Genomic DNA, 22,263 nt, shown 5'->3' with positions numbered 1-22,263 from the left:
GATCAGTGGTCATTGGGCCAAAATACAGTCAATCAACGATAGACCGGTCCTACCATTGGTGCGCAATGAGGTCATTGATTGGTGTCTTCAAATCGGTTTGTTTCGGCCAATACGTCCCGGGAAAAGAGCCATCATGTATGGTTGTGTTAGTAACAACCAGAGAATTGCAATGAAACCAACCATGACTGGATAAACGTTTGTTTAGTGTGTGTAATTACCACGAACGCGTCGTCCGAAGTTGAATGAGAAGGAAATCACGACGCAACCGGTTTACAAATGTTTCGTGTTAGGCTATAAAAATGGATTTTATCAAACAAAACGAACATTCACTGTGTAGTTAGGACACTTGGCATTGCCACCAGAGGAAGATCTTCAATGGTAAGCGATTTATTTTATTGCTATTTCTGACTTTCGTGACGCTAATGCTTGGTTGGAAAATGCTAGTAATACTTGTGTGTGTGGGGCGCCGTCCTCAGAAAAATCGCATGTTTGCTTTTGCAGTAAACCCTTTTGAAATCTGACACAGCGGCTGGATTAATAAGACGTTCATCTTTTAAATGATGTAAGATACATGTATTTACAAGAATGTTTAATACAACGAATGGTGTATTTAAAATGTTAGCTCTCTGCAGTTTCACCGGATGTTGGCCTGGTGGGACGTTAGCGTCTCACCTACCCTAGAGAAGTTAACAGCAACTGGTGCGTGATCTCCAATGTGAGAGATTCACTCATCATGCAGAGGGACAAGAGAGCCACGAGAAAACAAGTTTTGATCAGTCATGAAAATAAAGGTGCAGGTTTTTCACCATCCTGCTTACAAGTAAAAACTCAAACAGGAAGTACAAGTGATGCGCTCAATACGGAAGTGGTCCGATGAAGCAGATGCTAAGCTACAGGACTGTTTCACTAGCACAGACTGGAATATTTTCAGGGATTCCTTTGATAACATTGAGGACTTTACCACATCAGTCACCGGCCTCATTAATAAGTGCATCGACGACATCGTCCCCACAGTGACTGTATGTACATACCCCAACCAGAAGCCATGGATTACAGGCAACATCCGCACTGAGCTAAAGGCTATAGCTGCTGCTTTCAAGGAGCGGGACTCTAATCCGGACGCTTATAAGAAATCCCACTACGACCTCCGATGAGCCATCACAGGCAAAGCATTAATACAGGACTATGATGGAATCATACTATCCCGCTCATCAGTCTGCAATAACCCACCACATCCATCATCAATTACAAATGGAAAACCAGCTTAGACATGCCCAGTGAAGTGAGCCTACCAGACAAGCTAAATGTCTTCTATGCTCGCTTCGAAGCACACAACACTGAACCATGCATGAGAGGACTATGCGGCCGAGAGGCCAGATGGATTACCAGGACGCGTACTCCGAACATGCGCTGATCAGCTGGCAAGTGTCTTCACTGACATTTTCAACCTCTCCCTGACCCTCTCTGTAATACATACATGTTTCAAGTAGACCACCATAGGTTACCTTGGCGTTGTTGGGCACAGGGACTGTCTAAATGACTAGCCCCGTAGCACTCCCATCTGTAGCCATGAAATGCTTTGAAAAGCTGGTCATAACTCACATCAACACCATCGTTCCAGACACCCTGGACATATTCCAATTGGAATACCGCCACAACAGATCCACAGATGACATAGGATATTTTTGGCCATATTGCCCAGCCCTATCACATTCTTCAAATGTTTTATGTTTTTACGGTATGTTATGTTTTTTTATAATATTTTTTTTAATAAATATGCTTAAAAAGTAGTTCATGACCGTAGGGTGGAACACAAATAAGTGATTTCAAATAGGGCTTTCTACATTCTTTGTTTAATACGGCTCAATCCAACAAAAAATATTTATACAAATAAAATATCAATTTCTGCACTTTTATCATTTCCACACTGGTGCCCCACAGAGATGCATAATATGGGCAAAAAATATAGGAGTAGTTAATTGGAGAACTGTTGGAATCATGTAAATATAATTATTAATCTAATTCTATAGTTGGAAAATAGTGGGTAGCGGCTTAAATACATTTGACATGACTACGAATTAATAAGCCAGGGAGGACTTATTGACAGGTTAGGGAACCAAAGTGTTGGTCAGAGTTTCCAGGGGACCCTAATTAGATGTTACATCACATGTTGTTTTCTTACCTCTTGTAGCTAGCTAGCTAACACATTCATGCTTTGCCTATTCCTCTGATTTGGAAGATACCGTTGCACAAACATGCTTATCTAAGCCTACACAAGCACAGGTACAAGGCTGCATTAGCTAGCTAAGTTTGCTCTGACTTAGTTGGCTAGCTAGCTTACAAAATGTAGTAACTAGTGATCAGCATTAGCGGCTAACAATTTATTTTAGCTAAAACTTGCTAAAAAAAGAAACAAGTAGACAATAGTTTGCAGACAGTAAGAAACACAAACGAAGTGTAATTGTAGATGGCTTGTAGAAAGCAGCACGAATGTCATCAACATCTTTCTGCATCTGACCATGCAGACTGCAGAATGAACGGCAAGAACATGCTCTCTCCTTGAGTGACAGGGGGTAGGGCTTGGTGTGGGAAGCAGCAGGCTGCAGGAGGAGGGAGAAATACAACTCAAGTAAACCATAAACAAGGACATTACATGCGCAGGAGTTACATATCACATTTAACAAAATAAACATTGAAATACTGTTATAGAAGGTAAAGTAAAAACCCAAACCGGTTCCTGCATCAATACTTGTATATAGTAAATTAAAAAGGTATACCGCCCAGTCCTAAGATGATGCAATCTCTATTGCACTCCACCTCCCACCTGGATAACAAGAACACCTACAGTATGTGACAATGCTGTTCATTGACTACAGCTCAGCGTTCAACATCATAGTGCCCTTCAAGCGCATCACTAAGCTAAGGACCCTGGGACTGAACACCTCCCTCTCCAACTATACCCTGGACTTCCTGACAGGCCCCCCCTGGTGGTGAGAGTAGGCAACAACACATCCGCCATGCTGACCCACTGCGTGGCCACATACAACTCCAAAACCATGATTAAGTTTGCTGACGACATGACAGTGGTAGGCCTGATCACAGACGATGAGAGCCTATAGGGAGGAGGTCAATGATCTGGCAGTGTGGTGCCAGGGCAACAACCTTTCCCTTAACTTTAGCAAGACAAAGGCACAAGGGAGTTTTTTCTAGCCACCATGCTTCTACATCTGCATTGTTGCTGTTCAGGGTTTTAGGCTGGGTTTCTGTATAGCACTTTGTGACATCGGCTGATGTAAAAAGGGCATTATAAATACATTTGATTGATTGATCATGGACTACAGGAAACAGAGTGCCCGAGCACACCCCCATCCACATCGACGGGTCTGTAGTGGAGCGGGTTGTGAGCTTCAAGTGTCCACATCACCAAGGAATTAACATGGTCCAAACACGACAACACAGTCGTGAATAAGGCATGACAACGCCTTTGTCCTCAGGAGGCTTATAAGATTTGGCATGGGCCCTCAGATCCTCAAAAAGCGCTACAGCTGCACCATAGAGCATCTTGACTAGTTGCATCACCACTTGGTATGGCAACTGCTTGGCATCCGAATGTAAGACGCTACAGAGGGTAGTGCATAAGGCCCAGTACATCACTGGGGCCGAGCTTCCTGTCATCCAGGATCTCTATTCCAGGCGGTGTCAGAGGAAGGCCCTGAAAATGGTCAGACTCCAGCCACACAAGTCAGACTGTTTGCTCTGCTACCGAACGGCACGCAATACCGATGCAACAAGTCTGGAACCAACAGGACCCTGAACAGCTTCTACCCTAAAGCCATAAGACTGCTAAATAGTTAACCAAATAGCTACCTGGACTAACTCATCACATACACTGCTGCTAGTGCTTATTTTATATCCTGTTGCCTAATCACCTATGTGCACATCTACCTCAATTACCGCGTACCCCTGCAAATCAATTCGGTACCCCGTATATAAAATATATATAAAAAAACACACAATTTCTATTATTATATTTGTTTTGTTTCACTTTGTCCTACAGAATTTCACTGCATCCTGTAACTGAATCAGCAACCCTGTGCATGTGCCTATTAAACTCCCTAATCATTGTCTATTTATTCCTTGTGTTATTCTTTTTAGATTATTTCTCTCTGCATTAATGGGAAGGGCCCGTAAGTAAGCATTTCACTGTTAGTATATGCCTGTTGTTTATAAAGCATGTGACATTTTTTAAATGAGATGTTCCAAACATATTGCCCACGTGTCAGCTGCAGAGAGACAAGAAAGACATGATACAAATAAATGAGAACAAGCTGTAGGATGAAAAATAGCCCACCAGAGTTTTGGCTGAGGTATAACCAACTAGCACTAGCTAACTGTCTAGCTAAATAAATATATTTTTATATATATATATATATATATATATATATATATATATATATATATATATTCACCTGGAGTCACAGTATCTACAGTGGTTTCTCCACTAAAAGTTGTGGTGTGGGATTTAGAGGTAATATGTGATTTAGTACGGTACCCTGCGTCACCACTTCATTGCTCCAGACCAGCGCAAGGGGGAGTTAGAGCACTGATTATGCTTTTGGGTCCTACTGCGTCTCTAACTGACAATGAATAGGCGACAAAACCTAAAGAGAAACTGATAATTGTGCACGACTTCAGTATTACTTACTAAATAGCTGTTGTAACAATAAGGTTATTTTATTTTGCTCTTACTGTAGGCCACTCCCAACCGGTCACGTTGTACAGCGCCTGAGTGGTGCAACAGTCTAAGACACTGCATAGCAGTGCAAGCTGTGTTGCTACAGATGCTGGTTCAATACCCGTGCCGGCCTTGACTGGGAGACCCATGAGATGACTGTCATTTTTTGGTTTCTCTCCCTCTAAAAATCTAAATAATTCTAAATAACTGGCTGTATTTACAAATTAGTGACAATGCCTCACCCCATGTTCAAGAATGGCCTTTTTCCCCCCTCGCTCATTTTACATTATTTGAAAACGAAATCTCCGAAATATTGTTATTTTTTAAACAAAACGGTTATTATTAATTTTGAATTATATAAAAGCCTGTTGAATATTCTCACAGATATATTATTCACCCTGTTATTAGCAGGACAATATATATTGGTCATATTGGTGATGGCTCCCGAGTGGCGCACAATGGAACAGCCTTGCAGGTCTCCAGCTGTATCCACTGAAAGCGTGCGAGGTTCAAGGAACGAGGGCTGGGGACACGGGATGGCATCCCCAGGAGATAAGATATGCATATTATTAGTAGATTTGGATAGAAAACACTCTGAAGTTTCTAAAACAGTTTGAATCATGTCTGTGAGTATAACAAAACTTATTTAGCAGGCGAAACCCCGAGGACAAACCATTCAGATTTTTTGTTGTTGTTGTTGAGGTCACTGTCTTTTCAATGAGTTTATTGGGAAACCAGATTTCTAAGCGAATTGTTGAAGTTCCTACGGCTTCCACTAGATGTCAACAGTCCTGAGAAATAGGTTGAGGTTATTCCTTTGTGTAATGAAGAAATACGGCCATCTTGAAGTCGAGGCACTCCAGGTGTCCTGGACATGCACTTCAATCAAACAGAAGGCATGCTACATATCGTTTTAATCCTGTATTGAACACATATCATCCCGTCTTCAATTTTATTGATTATTAACATTAACAATACCTAAAGTTGTATTACAAAAGTAGTTTGACATTTTTTGGCAAAGTTTACAGGTAACCTTTGAGATATTTTGTCATCACGTTTGAGCAAGTTGGAACCGGTGTTTTTCTGGATCAAACGCGCCAAATAAATGGACATTTTGGATATATATCGACGGAATTAATCGAACAAAAGGACCATTTGTGATGTTTATGGGACATATTGGAGTGCCAACAAGAGAAGCTCGTCAAAGGTAAGGCATGAATTATATTTTTATTTATGCGTTTTGTGTCGCGCCTGCTGGGTTGAAATGTTTTCTTTCTTTTGTTTACTATAAGAGCTATGCTCAGATAATAGCATCGTATGCTTTCGCTGAAAAGCCTATTTGAATTCTGACATGTTGGCTGGATTCACAACCAGTGTAGCTTTAATGGTATCTTTCATGTGTGATTTAATGAAAGTTTGATTTTATAGTAATTTTCATAGTAATTAATTTTCATTTGGCGCTCTGCATTTTGCCAAGTGATACAGTAGCGTCTTGCCTAAACTCAGATTTTTGGATATAAATACGAACTTTACCGAACAAAAAATACATGTATTGTGTAACATGAATTCCTATGAGTGTCATCTGATAAAGATCATCAAAGGTTAGTGATTCATTTTCTCTCTATTTCTGCTTTTTGTTACTCCTCTCTTTGGCTGGAAAAAATGGCTGTGTTTTCTGTGGCTACCTACTGACCTAACATAATTGTTTAGTGTGCTTTCGCCGTAAATCCTTTTTGAAATCAGACACGTTGGCTGGATTCACAACAAGTGTAGCTTTAATTTGGTGTCTTTCATGTGGGATTTCATGAAAGTTGGATTTTTATAGTAATATATTTGAATTTGGCGCTCTGCATTTTTACTGGCTTTTGGCCGGATTTATTTGTTTCATAGTATAGTTTATTTTTATTTAGTTTTGTCACATGATTTCTTAATTTGCAGTACGTTTGACAATCAGTTGTGCAGCCAGACTTCCTTGCCATTCGTTTTGCCTCATCCCTCTCAACCATACAATTTTTCCAATTCCTCATCAATCCAAGGGGATTTAACAGTTTTTAACAGTCATTTTCTTAATGGGTGCGTGCTTATTAGTAACTGGAATAAGTAGTTTCATAAATGCATCAAGTGCAGCGTCTGGTTGCTCCTCATTACACACCACAGACCAGCAAATATTCTTTACATCATCAACATATGAATCACTACAAAACTTCTTGTATGACCGCTTATATACTATATTAGGCCCATCCTTTGCGACTTTGGTTTTCCTAGATATGGCTATTATATTGTGATCACTACATCCTATGGATTTTGGATGCTGCTTTAAAGCAAATATCTGCAGCATTAGTAAAGATGTGATCAATATATGTTGATGATTTAATTCCTGTGCTGTTTGTAACTACCCTGGTAGGTTGACTGACAACCTTATCCAGGTTGCAGGCACTAGTTACAGTTTCAATCTTTTTCTTGAGTGGGCAGCTTGATGATAGCCAGTCAATATTTAAATCCCCCAGAAAATATACTTCTCTGTTGATATCACATACATTATCAAGCATTTCACACATATTATCCAGATACTGACTGTTAGCACTTGGTGGTCTATAGCAGCTTCCCACAAGAATGGGCTTTAGGCGAGGCAGATGAACCTTTAGCCATATTACTTCAACAGTATTTAACATTTCTACAGGAATGTGGTTCTGAATATAGACCGCAACACCGGTCTGTTACAAGCAAGTTATTGACTTCATGGACCTTGTTTCTTAGGCTACATATGTTAATATGGGCAATTTTTAGCCCTTTCTGGGTTGCTTGATTGTTTTTAATGCTTTACTGGGAAGCTTATAAGAGGTGTTATTGTTGTTATTTACATTGGAGCTGATTATGCAGCTCACCCTGCACTAAGTGGTCTTCCTACTAGTGCACACCACCTCAGTGCTAACAGTGTAACTCTGGTTTATAGGCTCATGATTACTGCTTACAATAGCTGTAGGATAAACAGATGTATTCGGTGCAATTAGGGGTACATAAATGTAATTACTTACATTGTGTTTGCCAATGCCCCTAAGATCATGTACATTTGATGCAGCATTATGACGACTGATTGTCACAATGGTAGGGATTAACTGAGCTGGTCTTGGATCCTTTACCAGTCATTGTTTCAAGATGATTTGGATGGACTCCGTCATTCCTGTAGAGTATCTTCCGTTTCCAGAAGGTGTCAAAGTTATCAATAAAAGTGACCCCAGCAGAGCTACAGTAGTATTTTAGCCAGATGTGTAATGCCAGCAGTCCGCTGAATCGTTCACACCCGAGGCCCAACAATGGTACTGGACCTGAAATTATTGGCCATTTTTTGGAGTCTTTTAATGTTAAAATCAGTTCTTTAAAATTCAGGACAGGGTTTTTGCCTTGGGGACCGAGATGTTTCTCACCATAGAGCTGCCTATGATGACAGGTAGTGATGCTGAATGGGCCGGTCTCTCAGGCAGCCTCACGGTCTGGTGAGGCTGGGAGCTCCGAGGATCTGAACACGAGGTAGAAGCCACCGAAAAGGGAGACAGAACCGAGGACGAATGACGCAGGTGCCTCCGGATCCGATCTTGATTGGAAAACCACCAAGGAAGAAGGCGCCGGAACCTCTGGATCCAGGGCGGCAAAGCTGTTTCTGGTCTGTGTCAGTTCCGGGCTCAACATCTCCATGGAGACCCCCGTTGCCAGAGGACGACTTCTACGACAAGTGACATACCTCCATGGCTGGTTGGTTGGGTCGAGGACAGCTCCGTTCTCTTGGGAAGGGGGAGACCCCTTCCCGGATGGAACCCTGCTGAGCACCGGCCAGTCATATGGAGAGCCGACACGGCTGCGAAACTTCCACCAGGCCAGAGCGGCGTCCGGCTACTGGGGTGGAAGAAAAATAAAAAGTAGGTGGGCATAGGTTCCCCAGTAGCTTATGCAGGTTTTCTACCTGCCTGCTAAGAGTAGCTATTTCACTCCTGTAGTTCTCCGCAAGCAAGCAGTTGCTACATTGAAAGTCAGCACTGTCCACATTTTCCCGGAACAAAGCAAAGTAAACACAGCTCCTGCAACGCTCTTAGTGTAACCTTTATTTAAGTAGGCAATTCAGTTTAGAACAAATTCTCATTTACAAGGAGAGCCTACTCCTTCCTCCCCGTCGAGGAATTGAACCTCGTCTCCTTCACGACAAGGAGACACTTTAGCTAAATAGCCCAGTACTGTACTCCCAACCGTCACGTTGTACAGCGCCATATTTTCTGTTCCATCCTATCGGAAACCCAGAGGGTTTTTAGTTTTTCTTGGAATAGAAACACCATAATATTTTCAAATGAATTGAGCAAAGTTTCTTAAAATCAGTCCCATATACTATGTTCTTACAAAAAAGGCTAAATTCTCTAGTACAGCCACTATCGAAGGCTATCAAATACTTCTCAAAGATGCCCTCTGGTGGTCAAACTAGCATTAATGGTACCAGTGGTTCACACTGATATAACGTGCCATAGAATTCTGCGGCACCATGCAAGCTCCGCCGCAGTACGCTGCAACTTTTAAAGGACGAAGCACTGTATACTGAACAAAAATATAAAGCGCAACATTTAACAATTTTACTGAGTTAAAGTTCATATAAAGAAATCAGTCAGTTTAAATAAATGAATTAGTCCCTAATCTATGTATTTCACGTCACTGGGCAGGGGAGCAGCCATGAGTGGGCCTGGGAGGGTGGCTTATGGTAGAGAAAGTAACATTCAAATCCATGGCAACAGCTCTGGTGGACATTCCTAGAATCAGCATGCCAATTGCACGCTCCCTCAAAACTGTGGTGTTGTGTGACAAAAGTGCACATTTTAAAGTGGCCTTTTCTTGTCCCCAGCACAAGGTGCACCTGTGTAATGATCATGCTGTTTAATTAGTTTCTTGATATGCCACACCTGTCAGGTAGATGGATTATCTTGGCAAAGGAGAAATGCTCACTGACAGGGACGTAAACAAATGTGTACACAGAATGAGAGAAATAAGCTTTTTGTGCGTATGGAACATTTCTGGGATCTTTTATTTCAGCTCATTCATTTTTTTATTTAACAAGATAATGAAACATGGGACCAACACTTTACGTTTATATTTACTTTATATTTTTGTTCAGTATACAGTGCATTCGGAAAGTATTCAGATCCCTTCACTTTTTCCACATTATAGCCTTGTTCTAAAATGGATTAAATAAAAATTCCTCAATCTACAAACAATACCCCATAATGACAAAGCGAAAACAGGTTTTTAGAAATGTTTGCAAATGTATTACAAATAAAAACAGAAATACTCAGACCCTTAACTATGAGATTCAAAATTGGTGATCATTCTTGAGATGTTTCTACAACTTGATTGGAGTCCACCTGTTGTAAATTCAATTGATTGGACATGGATTTGGAAAGGCACACACCTGTCTATATAAGGCCCCACAGTTGTCAGTGCATATCAGAGCAAAAACCAAGCAATGAGGTTGAAGGAATTGTCCATAAAGCACTAAATAAACTTCAGATAGTGCTAAATACGGCTGCTAGAATCCTGACTGGAACCAAAAAATGTGATCATATTACTCCAGTGCTAGCCTCCCTACACTGGCTTCCTGTTAAGGCAAGGGCTGATTTCAWGGTTTTACTGCTAACCTACAAAGCATTACATGGGCTTGCTCCTACCTATCTTTCCGATTTGGTCCTGCCRTACATACCTACACGTACGCTACGGTCACAAGACGCAGGCCTCCTAATTGTCCCTAAAATTTCTAAGCAAACAGCTGGAGGCAGGGCTTTCTCCTATAGAGCTCMATTTTTATGGAATGGTCTGCCTAGCAGACTCGGTCTCAACATTTAAGTCTTTACTGAAGACTCATCTCTTCAGTGGATCATATGATTGAGTGTAGTCTGGCCCAGGAGTGTGAAGGTGAACGGAAAGGCTCTGGAGCCCTCGACAACTACTGTGATGATTATTATTTGACCATGCTGGTAATTTATGAACAATTGAACATCTTGGCCATGTTCTGTTATAATCTCCACCCGGCACAGCCAGAAGAGGACTGGCCACCCCTCATAGCCTGGTTCCTCTCTAGGATTCTTCCTAGGTTTTGGCCTTTCTAGGGAGTTTTTCCTAGCCACCGTGCTTCTACACCTGCATTGCTTGCAGTTTGGGGTTTTAGGCTGGGTTTCTGTACAGCACTTTGAGATATCAGCTGATGTACGAAGGGCTATATAAATAAATTTGATTTAGCATCATACCCAAGAAGACTCGCGGCTGTAATCGCTGCCAAAGGTGCTTCAACAAAGTAATGAGTAAAGGGTCTGAATATTTATGCAAAAATGTATACATTTGCTACAATTTCTAAAAACCTGTTTTTGCTTTGTCGTTATGGGGTATTGTGTGTTGGTTGATGAGGGGAAAAAACTATTTAATCCATTTTAGAATAAAGCTGTACTGTAACAAAATGTGGGAAAAGTCAAGGGGTCTAAATACTTTAATGCACTGTATAGAAAATCAACAGAAATAATATTGTGATACAATACTGTATTCCCCCTCCCATCACTAATATGTACCAGCACGCTAGTAAATAAGTGAGGAAAGGCAATGGTCAAAGGAAAATAGATAGACGAGGACCAATTCTCAATACCATGCTGATATTATTCACAGTATGGACCCTCTTCATGTTCTGACAATTGGCAGTAACTCCACACGGCCTGTATTGTGCTTTCCCGTCAGTGAACAGTGATCCCATTCCCATTCCTAAACCCCACTTCCAGAAAGACAGGGAGTCATTATTAACCTTCTGATATAAGACTGTTGGTTACCTGTTGGGGTATCTGTGAAATCTGGGAGGCTGTGATGGTGGTGGGGAAGGAGACAGTTTGTGTCTCAGTGCCATTGTTGTTCTGCACGTCTTCCATGGTCACTGCAGAGGCAGAGATACTGATACATAAAAATTTAAGAAAATCTCTATAATTTCTGGATATCAATTAAGTACTTACTGTGATTATTTTCAACTAAAATAGTAAAAAATAAACAAATAGCATAGGTTTGGAACTCTTTCTTATTGGTATATCAAGTAATTTACAGCATGGTGATGTCACCGTGGAAGGCTAAACCCCCCCACAATACAGGCGGTCTTTTCAAACAGCCCCATACATTAAAAAGGACATTATCATTGTTTTCACAATTTTACAGTATTATTCTAACCTCCATGACACGGAACCCAAACCGGCTGCGCGCGTGCGCCACCGTGCGCCATCGTGCATAAATGTATTTTGCCCCCCCCCACACCAAATCACAACACGCAGGTTAAAATATCAAAACAAACTCTGAACCAATGACATTAATTTGGCGACAGGTCGAAAAGCATTAAACATGTATGGCAATTTAGCTAGTTAGCTTGCACTTGCTAACTAACGTTAACTTATCCTATTTAGCTAGCTTCCTGTTGCTAGCTAATTTGTCCTGGGATATAAACATTGAGTTGTTATTTTACCTGAAATGCACAAGGACCTCTACTCCGACAATTAATCCACACATTAAAACGGCCAACCGAATTGTTTCTAGTCATCTCTCCTCCTTACAGGCTTTTTCATATTTGAATTTATATGGTGATCGCATCTAAACTTTCATTGTATTACCACGACAACCGGCAACAAATTTGTCTTTCAATCACCCACGTGGGTATAACCAATGAGGAGATGGCATGTGGGTACCTGCTTCTATAAACCAATGAGGAGATGACTTTCAGCGTGATCTGCGTCAGAAATAGGAACGACTTATCAGTGTGGGTGCAATAATTGAATAACATGGATTTCTACATTTATTTTGCGACGCTCGCACACACGACGTGTCCGGTCTGGTCAGCATGTTAGGAAACATATATGAAAATCCCATTGACTACACGGAACCTTTAACGACCACTAATTACTGAAACATTAAAATACAGAGACAACCGATATTACACACTAAGCATATTTGTTATGCCATATAACTAGGCTAGTCTGTCATTCAGTAATAAAAGGATTGATGTAGGTACTAACTGGTCAAATGGTAAGATTTCCGCATGTAGCAAACTTTAATGATGGCTCACTGGTGTGTATGGGGACTGGACAGAACCCTCTTGCAAGTCTATTTTGTAAATAGAGGGATATGGTGGACTGACCGGACAGGCAGAGCATCTCCATGGAAACTGAGGATAGTCACCCACCCCTCGCCCCTAAAAGAATATTGACTAGTTAGCTAACTATTTATCATAGTTTGAATTCCTATGCACACATACCAGGATATTTGTTTATATCCATTAAAAAGAAAAAAAGGATTGTGCCAGTCCGTTGTGAGTAATCGCAGTCCTGCTGTCCAGAAATTATTTTCTGTCATAGGAGACGGTAGCGGCAACATTATGTACGAAATAAGTTAAAAAATAAGTTGCATGGGGGCCTCCCGGGTGGCGCAGTGGTCTAGGGCACTGCATCGCAGTGCTAGCTGCGCCACCAGAGTCTCTGGGTTCGCGCCTAGGCTCTGTCGCAGCCGGCCGCGACCGGGAGGTCCGTGGGGCGACGCACAATTGGCATAGCGTCGTCCGGGTTAGGGAGGGTTTGGCCGGTAGGAATATCCAAAATCAAAAGTAATAGTCAGTATCTGGTGTGGCCACCAGCTGCATTAAGTACTGCAGTGCATCTCCTCCTCATGGACTGCACCAGATTTGCCAGTTCTTGCTGTGAGATGTTACCCCACTCTTCCACCAAGGCACCTGCAATTCCGGGACAATTCTGGGGGGGGGGATGGCCCTAGCCCTCACCCTCCGATCCAACAGGTCCCAGACGTGCTCAATGGGATTGAGATCCGGGCTCTTCGCTGGACATGGCAGAACACTGACATTCCTGTCTTGCAGGAAATCACGCACAGAACGAGCAGTATGGCTGGTGGCATTGTCATGCTAAAGGGTCATGTCAGGATGAGCCTGCAAGAAGGGTACCACATGAGGGAGGAGGATGTCTTCCCTGTAACGGATAGCGTTGAGATTGCCTGCAATGACAACAAGCTCAGTCCGATGATGCTGTGACACACCGCCCCAGACCATGACGGACCCTCCACCTCCAAATCGATCCCGCTCCAGAGTACAGGCCTCAGTGTAACGCTCATTCCTTCGACGATAAACACAAATCCTACCATCACCCCTGGTGAGACAAAACTGCGACTCGTCAGTAGAGAGCATTGTTTTGCCAGTCCTGTCTGGTCCAGCGACGATGGGTTGGTGCCTATCGTCAAGCCCTCAGTCCCGCCTCTCTCAGCCTATAGCGGACAGTCTGAGCACTGATGGAGGGATTGTGCGTTCCTGGTGCAACTCAGGTAGTTGTTGTTGCCATCCTGTACCTATCCCTCAGGTGTAATGTTCGGATGTACCGATCCTGCGCAGGTGTTGTTACACGTGGTCTGCCACTTCGAGGACAATCAGCTGCAAGGCCTGTCTCACTGTAGCGCTGTCTTAGGCGTCACACAGTACGGACATTGCAATTTATTGCCCTGGCCACATCTGCAATCGTCATGCTTCCTTGCAGCATGCCTAAGGCAYGTTCACGCAGATGAGCAGGGACCCTGGGCATCTTTCTTTTGGTGATTTTTCTAAGTTGGTAGAAAGGTCTATTTAGTGTCCTAAGTTTTCATAACTGACTTTAATTGCCTACCGTCTTTAAGCTGTTAGTGTCTTAACAACAGTTCCACAGGTGCATGTTCATTAATTGTTTATGGTTCATTGAACAAGCATGGGGAACAGTGTTTTAACCCTTTACAATGAAGATCTGTGAAGTTATTTGGATTTTTACAAATTATCTTTGAAAGACAGGGTCCTGAAAAAGGGACAATTCTTTTTTTGCTGAGTTTATATGTTTAGTTTAAGCTGTCTAGGAACCCCTCGCCAACAGCCAATAAATTTGCAGGGCGCCAAATTCAATCAACAGAAATCTCATAATTCAAATGTCTCAAACATACAAGTATTAGACACCATTTTAAAGATACAATTCTCGTTAATCCAACCACAGTGTCCGATTTCAAAAAGGCTTTTCGGCGAAAGCAGAACATATCATTATGTTAGGTCAGCAACTAGTCACAGAAAGCATACAGCGATTTTCCAACCAAAGAGAGTAGTCACAAAAAGCAGAAATAGAGATAAAATGTATCACTAACCTTTGATATTCTTCATCAGATGACACTCCCGGGACAACATGTTACACAATACATGTATGTTTTGTTCGATCAAGTTCATATTTATATCCAAAAACCTCAGTTTACATTTGGCTTTGCCTCCAAAACATTCGCCCCCACTTCACAGTAGAAGCATTAAACAAGGTTCTAAAGACTGTTGACATCTAGTGGAAGCCTTAGGAAGTGCAATATGACCCCATAGACACTGTGCATTCGATAGGCCAAGAGTTGAAAAACTATAAACCTCAGATTTCCCACTTCCTGGTTGGATTTCTCTCAGGTTTTCGCCTGACATATGCGTTCTGTTATACTCACAGACATCATTCAAACAGTTTTAGAAACTTCAGAGTGTTTTCTATCCAAAGCTACTAATAATATTCATATATTAGCAACTGGGACTGAGTAGCAGGCAGTTTACTCTGGGTACGCTTTTCATCCAAATGTGAAAATGCTGCCCCCTAGCCCAAACAGGTTAACGATTCCGACGTGAATGCTATACTGCACTCCTGGGAACAGGCCCAGATCCCAGTGATTTGCGAAAAGAGAAGGGGAGAAAAAGGGGCCAAAGGGCAGACTGCCTTCTGAGAATTCATAGGCGATCGAATAAACCCCCACTTCCATTCTACTGGCAAACGTGCAATCTTTGGAAAATAAAATAGATGACCTACGCGGAAGATTAAACTACCAACGGGACATTCAAAACTGTAATATCTAATGCTTCACGGAGTCGTGGCTGAACGACGACACGATAAACACACAGCTGGCAGGTTATACGCTGTACCGGCAGGATACAATAGATGTGTCTGTTAAGACAAGGTGCGGAAGACGATGTATTTTTGTAAATAACAGCTGCTGCACGATATCTAAGGAAGTCTCGAGCCATTGCTTGCCTGAGGTTTAGTATCCCATGATAAGCTGTAGACCACACTCTCTGCCTAGAGGGTTTTCATCTGTATTTTTCGTAGCTGTTTACATACCACCACAGTCAGAGGCTGGCACTAAGAACAAATCAAATTTTATTTGTCACATACACATGGTTAGCAGATGTTAATGCGAGTGTAGCGAAATGCTTCGTGGCTCGAGTTCGACAATGCCAGTAATAAACCAACAAGTAATCTAACCTACAATTCCACAACTACTACCTTATACACCAGTGTAAAGGGATAAAGAATATGTACATAAAGATATAGGAATGAGTGATGGTAAAGAACAGAATAGGCAAGATGCAGTAGATGGTATAGTGTACAGTCTATACATATGAGAATGAGTAATTGAGGTAGTAAACATAAAGTGGCATATGTTAAAGTGGCTAGTGATACATGTATTACATAAAGATGCAAGATGCAGTAGATGATATAGAGTACAGTAATATATTACATATGAGATGAGTAATGTAGGATATGTAAACATTATATTAAGTGCGCATTGTTTAAAGTGGTAATGATACATTTTTACATAATTTCCAATCAATTCCCATTATTAAAGTGGCTGGAGTTGAGTCAGTATGTTGGCAGCTCTCCCTCACCCCTAATTGGCAAATCTGTCCATAATTCTATTCTCATTGATTCCTGCTTACAAGCAAAAATTAAAGCATGAAGCACAGAGACTCCATCAACAAGAAAGCAGTCAGACAAAGCAGATGCTGAGCTACAGGACTGTTTTTGCTTGCAAGACGGAATATGTTCCGGGATTCCTCTGATGGATTTAGGAGCATACCATATCAGTCATTGGCTTCATCAATAAATGCATTAAATGACGTCGTCCCCACAGGACCATAGTACAGTTGAAGTCGTAACTTTACATACACTTAGGTTGGAGTCATTAAAACTCTTTTTCAACCACTCACACAATTTCTTGTTAACAAACTATAGTTTTTGGCAAGTCGGTTAGGACATCTACTTTGTGCATGACACAATCATTTTTTTTCAACAATTGTTTGCAGACAGATATTTTCACTTATAATTCACCGTATCACACTTCAGTGGGTCAGAATTTTCATACACTAAGTTGACTGTGCCTTTGAACAGCTTGGAAATCCCAGAAAATGATGTCATGGCTTTAGAAGCTTCTGATAGGCTAATTGACATAATTTGAGTCAATTGGAGGTGTACTGTGATCGCATTTCAAGGCCTACCTTCAAACTAGTGCCTCTTTGCTTGACATCATGGGAAATAAAAGAAAACTAGCCAAGACCTCAGAAAAACATTGTAGACCTCCACAAGTCTGGTTCATCCTGAAAGTAATTTCCAAACGCCTGAAGGTACCATTAACCATAGGTTGCAAGATTGAAGGTGTAAAAATACACAGAAGGTGTAAATCCGACTAGTCCAACGCTCTACACACCTGCCTCACGAGGAGCCGCCTGTTACGCAAATGCAGTAAGAAGCCAAGGTAAGTTGCTAGCTAGTATGAAACTTATCTTATAAAAAAACAATCAATCAATCAATATAATACTAGTTATAAACTACACATGGTGTGATGATATTACTAGTTTATCTAGCGTGTCCTGCATTGCATATAATCGATGCAGTGCGCATTCGCAAAAAAGTACTGTTGTGTCTATGTGTACCTAACCATAAACATCAATGCCTTTCTTATAATCAAATACACAGAAGTATATATTGCTCCCTTTAAACCTGCATATTTAGCTAAAAGAAATCCAGGTTAGCAGGCAATATTAACCAGGTGAAATTGTGTCACTTCTCTTGCGTTCATTGCACGCAGAGTCAGGGTATATGCAACAGTTTGAGCCGCCTGGCTCATTGCGAACTAATTTGCCAGAATTTTACGTAATTATGACATAACATTGAAGGTTGTGCAATGTAACAGGAATATTTAGACTTATGGATGCCACCCGTTAGATAAAATACGGAACGGTTCCGTATTTCACTGAAAGAATAAACGTTTTGTTTTCGAAATGATGGTTTCCGGATTCAACCATATTAATGACTAAAGGCTCGTATTTCTGTGTGTTATTATGTTATAATTAAGTCTACGATTTGATATTTGATAGAGCAGTCTGACTGAGCGATGGTAGGCAGCAGCAGGCTCGTAAGCATTCATTCAAACAGCACTTTCGTGCGTTTTGCCAGCAGCGCTTCACTGTGCTTCAAGCATTGCGCTGTTTATGACTTCAAGCCTATCAACTCCCGAGATTAGGCTGGTATAACCAATGTGAAATGGCTAGCTAGTTAGCGCGCTAATAGCGTTTCAAACATCACTCGCTCTGAGACTTGGAGTAGTTGTTCCCCTTGCTCTGCATGGGTAACGCTGCTTCGAGGGTGGCTGTTGTCGATGTGTTCCTGGTTCGAGCCCAGGTAGGAGCGAGGAGAGGGACGGAAGCTATACTGTTACACTGGCAATACTAAAGTGCCTATAAGAACATCCAATAGTCAAAGGTATATGGAATACAAATGGTATAGAGAGAAATAGTCCTATAAATACTATATTAACTACAACCTAAAACCTCTTACCTTGGAATATTGAAGTCTCATGTTAAAAAGGAACCACCAGCTTTCATATGTTCTAAACAAGGAACTTAAACGTTAGTTTTTTTACATGGCACATATTGCACCTTTACTTTCTTCTCCAACACTTTGTTTTTGCATTATTTAAACCAAATTGAACATGTTTCATTATTTATTTGAGGCTAAATTTGATTTTTATATATGTATTATATTAAGTTAAAATAAGTGTTCATTCAGTATTGTTGTAATTGTCATTATTACAAATAAATAAATATTTTTAAATCGGCATCTGCTTTTTTTGGTCCTCCAATAATCGGTATCGGCGTTGAAAAATCATAATTGGTCGACCACGGCCCAGTACATCACCAGGGTCAAGCTTCCTGCCATCCAGGACCTCTATACCAGGCGGTGTCAGAGGAAGGCCCTAAAAATTGTCAAAGACTACTGCCACTCTAGTCATAGACTGTTCTCTCTGCCACCGCACGGCAAGCGGTACCGGAGCGCCAAGTCTAGGTCCAAGAGGCTTCTAAACAGCTTCTACCCCCAAGCCATAAGACTCCTGAACATCTAATCAAATGGCTACCCAGACTACTTGCATTGCCCCTCCCCCTCTTTTACACCGCTGCTACTCTCTGTTATCATCTATGCATAGTCACTTTAATAACTCTACCTACATGTACCTCAACTAACTGGTGCCCCCGCACATTGACTCTGTACCGGTACTAGGGATGCACGATATATCGGTGAACATATTGGAATTGGCCAATATTAGCTAAAAATGCTAACATCGGTATTGTCCGATGTCTAGTTTAACGCCAACGCGCATACCTATATAACGTAGGTACATGACGTTATGATGCCACGTAAAATTTTGAGCTACACGTGCAACAAAGCATTCCTAACCTAGCCCACAATGTCTGCTGTGTGGATCGAGCAGTCAACAAGTCGAGCAGTCATTTGAAAGAGTAAGAAAATTTCAGCGAGACAACTCAATGGCGAAATCCATTAAAGCCAAGATAATGGAATTCATTGCCCTTGACAATCAACCGTTCTCTGTCGTGGGTGATGTTGGCTTTGGCCGACTGGTCGAGCACCAGTATACACATTCAAGTGTGCTATTTTTTAGATGTTAACCTACCGGAGTTACAGTAATAGCGTCACTGCTATTAGCTTCACGACATACATACTACGGAACACCGTTTGGGTCTTTGCGTGTCAAAAAAGATACAGTAGCACTGTCAAAGCTGTATAAAGTCTGCAAACAAGCAAACACCGGCCACGAACAATGTTTTTACAATACCGCGTTGGTAATAAAGCATAATTTGTTCGAACGCAACTTCTGGGGTAGCTAGCTTTAGCTTGGTACCTAGCTAGCACCAATACAACCAGGCTGAAAACAATGACCAGAAGAAACTGAAGTCATTTTCATTATTCTTAGCAATGATTTAGGAATCCTTGTGAGTAAGTATTAGCTAGGTTGCCACTTGTTGTTCGCCTATTGAAATTGAACTTCAGTTCATGAAAATAAATAGCTAGCCAGCTACTTAACCCTGTTGCCCAAAACTAATGTTATAAGCAGCCAGCTAGCTTCATCTGGCTAGTGATGCTCGACCGGACCGGGTTATGTGGTGTGAAGCTAGCCACAATAAGGATTAGGCACAAGTGGAATTTACGATTTGCCTTCAAAATAAAAGTATGTTATTGACAGTGATGCAACTGAATACAAATAGTAGAATTATGCCATACTTTAATTGAAGGCTAACCACAAAGTACATTATTGTGGCTAATCCTTATTGTGCCTAGTATCACAGACGGGTCCGACCACCATTAATCAAATATGAACGGTCTTATAAATTAGGGTTATTTTAGATGATAACACCTAGCTATATAGTTAGCTAACTATAGCTACTGAAACAGATGTCGTTTTGCTATGTTTTTGGGGAAGAACATTGTTTGCATCCATGAGCTAGCTAACTTTTCTTTTTACATTTTATGGCGAGACAACTTTACCAGCATCATAGCATACATATCTATGAATCGTGGAGACATATGAAATACAAGTGATAGTGTAATCAATGTGTAATAACTATGTAAAAAAATCATTAACGCGTTAAATTATTATGTGACGTGCAGTCATATTCTGGTCCTGATTGGTCAACTAGTGTTTTTTGACACATCAAAGTGTTATTTGACATGTATGTTTTTTGACACACAAAGACCCAAACGGCGTTCCATAGAAATCCAGGTTCAGAATAAAACTACTGAAAAATTGAACAATGAAACACCACAGCAAGTAAGTGAAATAAATGACTTTGGATTGTTTTACTGGTAATGGGGACATACGTAAATGCCAACAAAATACATTTTTGATCAGTGTGTAACCTTTATTTAACGAGGCAAGTAGGTTAAGAACAAATTCTTATTTACCATGACGGCCAAACCCGGATGAAGCTGGGCCAATTGTGCGCCACCCTATGGGGCTCCCAATCACGGACAAATGTGATACAGCCTGGATTCGAATCATGGACTGTAGTGACGCATCTTGCACTGACATGCAGTGCCGTAGACCGCTGCGTCCGGGTGTGTTAACTATTTAACTGTACTAGAATGCTTAAAAGTAACAAAAAATGTTAATATAGTTTATCTCTATCGGTCAAAAATGTCATATCGGTGCATCACTAACCGGTACCCCCCTGTATATAGTCTCGCTATTAGTATTTTACTGCTGCTCTTTAATTACTTTACTTTTTTTTCGTATTCGTATATATTTTTTAACTGCATTGTTGGTTAGGGGCTAGTAAGTAAGCGTTTCATTGTAAGGTTTACACCGGTTGTATTCGACGCATGTGACTAATACACTTTGATTTGAAATTCAGTAACGTTACTAACTAGCTAGCTAAATTGCTGACAGCACTAAACCTAAAGACTAACTGTGGCAATGTTAGCTAAGTAGCTAAACATCGCTAATTAGGTAACGTTACCGGAGCTAGCTAGCTGCTTAACTGCAGCGTTGGCTAAAGACAAATTAGACAGTATACTCTAATTTGAATACGTTCGCTAGCAAACATTAACGATTGCTAGTTAGCCAATTTGTCAATTTAGGCCGGGTAACGTGTCAGTCAGCAAACTACGTAACGTTAGTTGGCTTGCTAAACATTGCCGTTGGTGAATAAACCAGATTATATTCTTAATTTATCCAGGTCTCATATGCCTTGTAGCTAGGTAACTCGCACTGTATGTGCTTTTGGACAATGAGCGAATTTGTGTAATACCGAGTCACTGGCACGCAAGTACCCGCGTCAACAGACGTCAGCAATACCGCCACCTTCCCCTTCGACAACGACGAGGAGACGGAAAGGGAGCCGCCATTAACTTAATAGCAACAAAGCAAACCATTGCTCAATTTAAAGCTGAGTACATAGCTAATATATATGCAGGCGGTCAAGTCATTGAGAAGCTGCATTACCTTTCAAATCCTTCGTGGGCCTCAGCAATGGCGTTGATTATCTCAAAAGCTAGTATAAATAACCGGGGGGGGGGGGGTAGTTGCTGGCTAATTGCTAAATAAAAGGGCGGTGCGACACCATTATTTTTTGTAATTGTTTTATTTTTTTGAAAGGAAGGAGGTTCCAGAAAGCACATATGACGTTATTGTTTCCTTTGAGGGCTGTGATTGGTGGAAACAGTAGTGCCAGAGCATGAAAAGTGTAAAATATAAACTTAATGTATTGACGTTAATCCTCTGTTTAAAATATAGCCCATTGAATAGGAAATAAAGATTATTTTAACGCAAAAAAACTAAAAGAAACAAAGCAATACGAGATGATGCAAACAACT

The 22,263-nt window shown here is 41.2% G+C and overlaps 1 protein-coding gene across 4 annotated transcripts in view; it reads right to left on the bottom strand.

The window, feature by feature from the left end:
- LOC111970144 (cyclic AMP-dependent transcription factor ATF-1-like) overlaps positions 1-22,044 on the bottom strand; it is a 35,093-nt gene extending 13,049 nt beyond the window's left edge. Inside the window, exons 1-2 of one of the 4 annotated variants that reach the window (XM_023996679.2) lie at positions 21,893-22,044; positions 11,578-11,678 (exon numbers count right to left, since the gene is read on the bottom strand). In XM_023996679.2, the coding sequence (XP_023852447.1) occupies positions 11,578-11,673 (96 nt within the window). In that variant the 5' untranslated portion in view covers positions 11,674-11,678; positions 21,893-22,044. The remainder of the gene's footprint in view (positions 1-11,577; positions 11,679-21,892) is intronic. The other 3 variants (XM_023996678.2, XM_023996680.2, XM_023996681.2) reach the window with 3 other exon arrangements.
- Positions 22,045-22,263: the final 219 nt, after the last annotated feature.

This window comes from Salvelinus sp. IW2-2015, linkage group LG11, assembly GCF_002910315.2.
Source record: "Salvelinus sp. IW2-2015 linkage group LG11, ASM291031v2, whole genome shotgun sequence".
In the NCBI taxonomy this organism is placed as follows: Eukaryota; Metazoa; Chordata; class Actinopteri; order Salmoniformes; family Salmonidae; genus Salvelinus; species Salvelinus sp. IW2-2015.
Note: the sequence above shows the minus strand (reverse complement) of the source record. Positions and strands in the feature narration are given on the sequence as shown.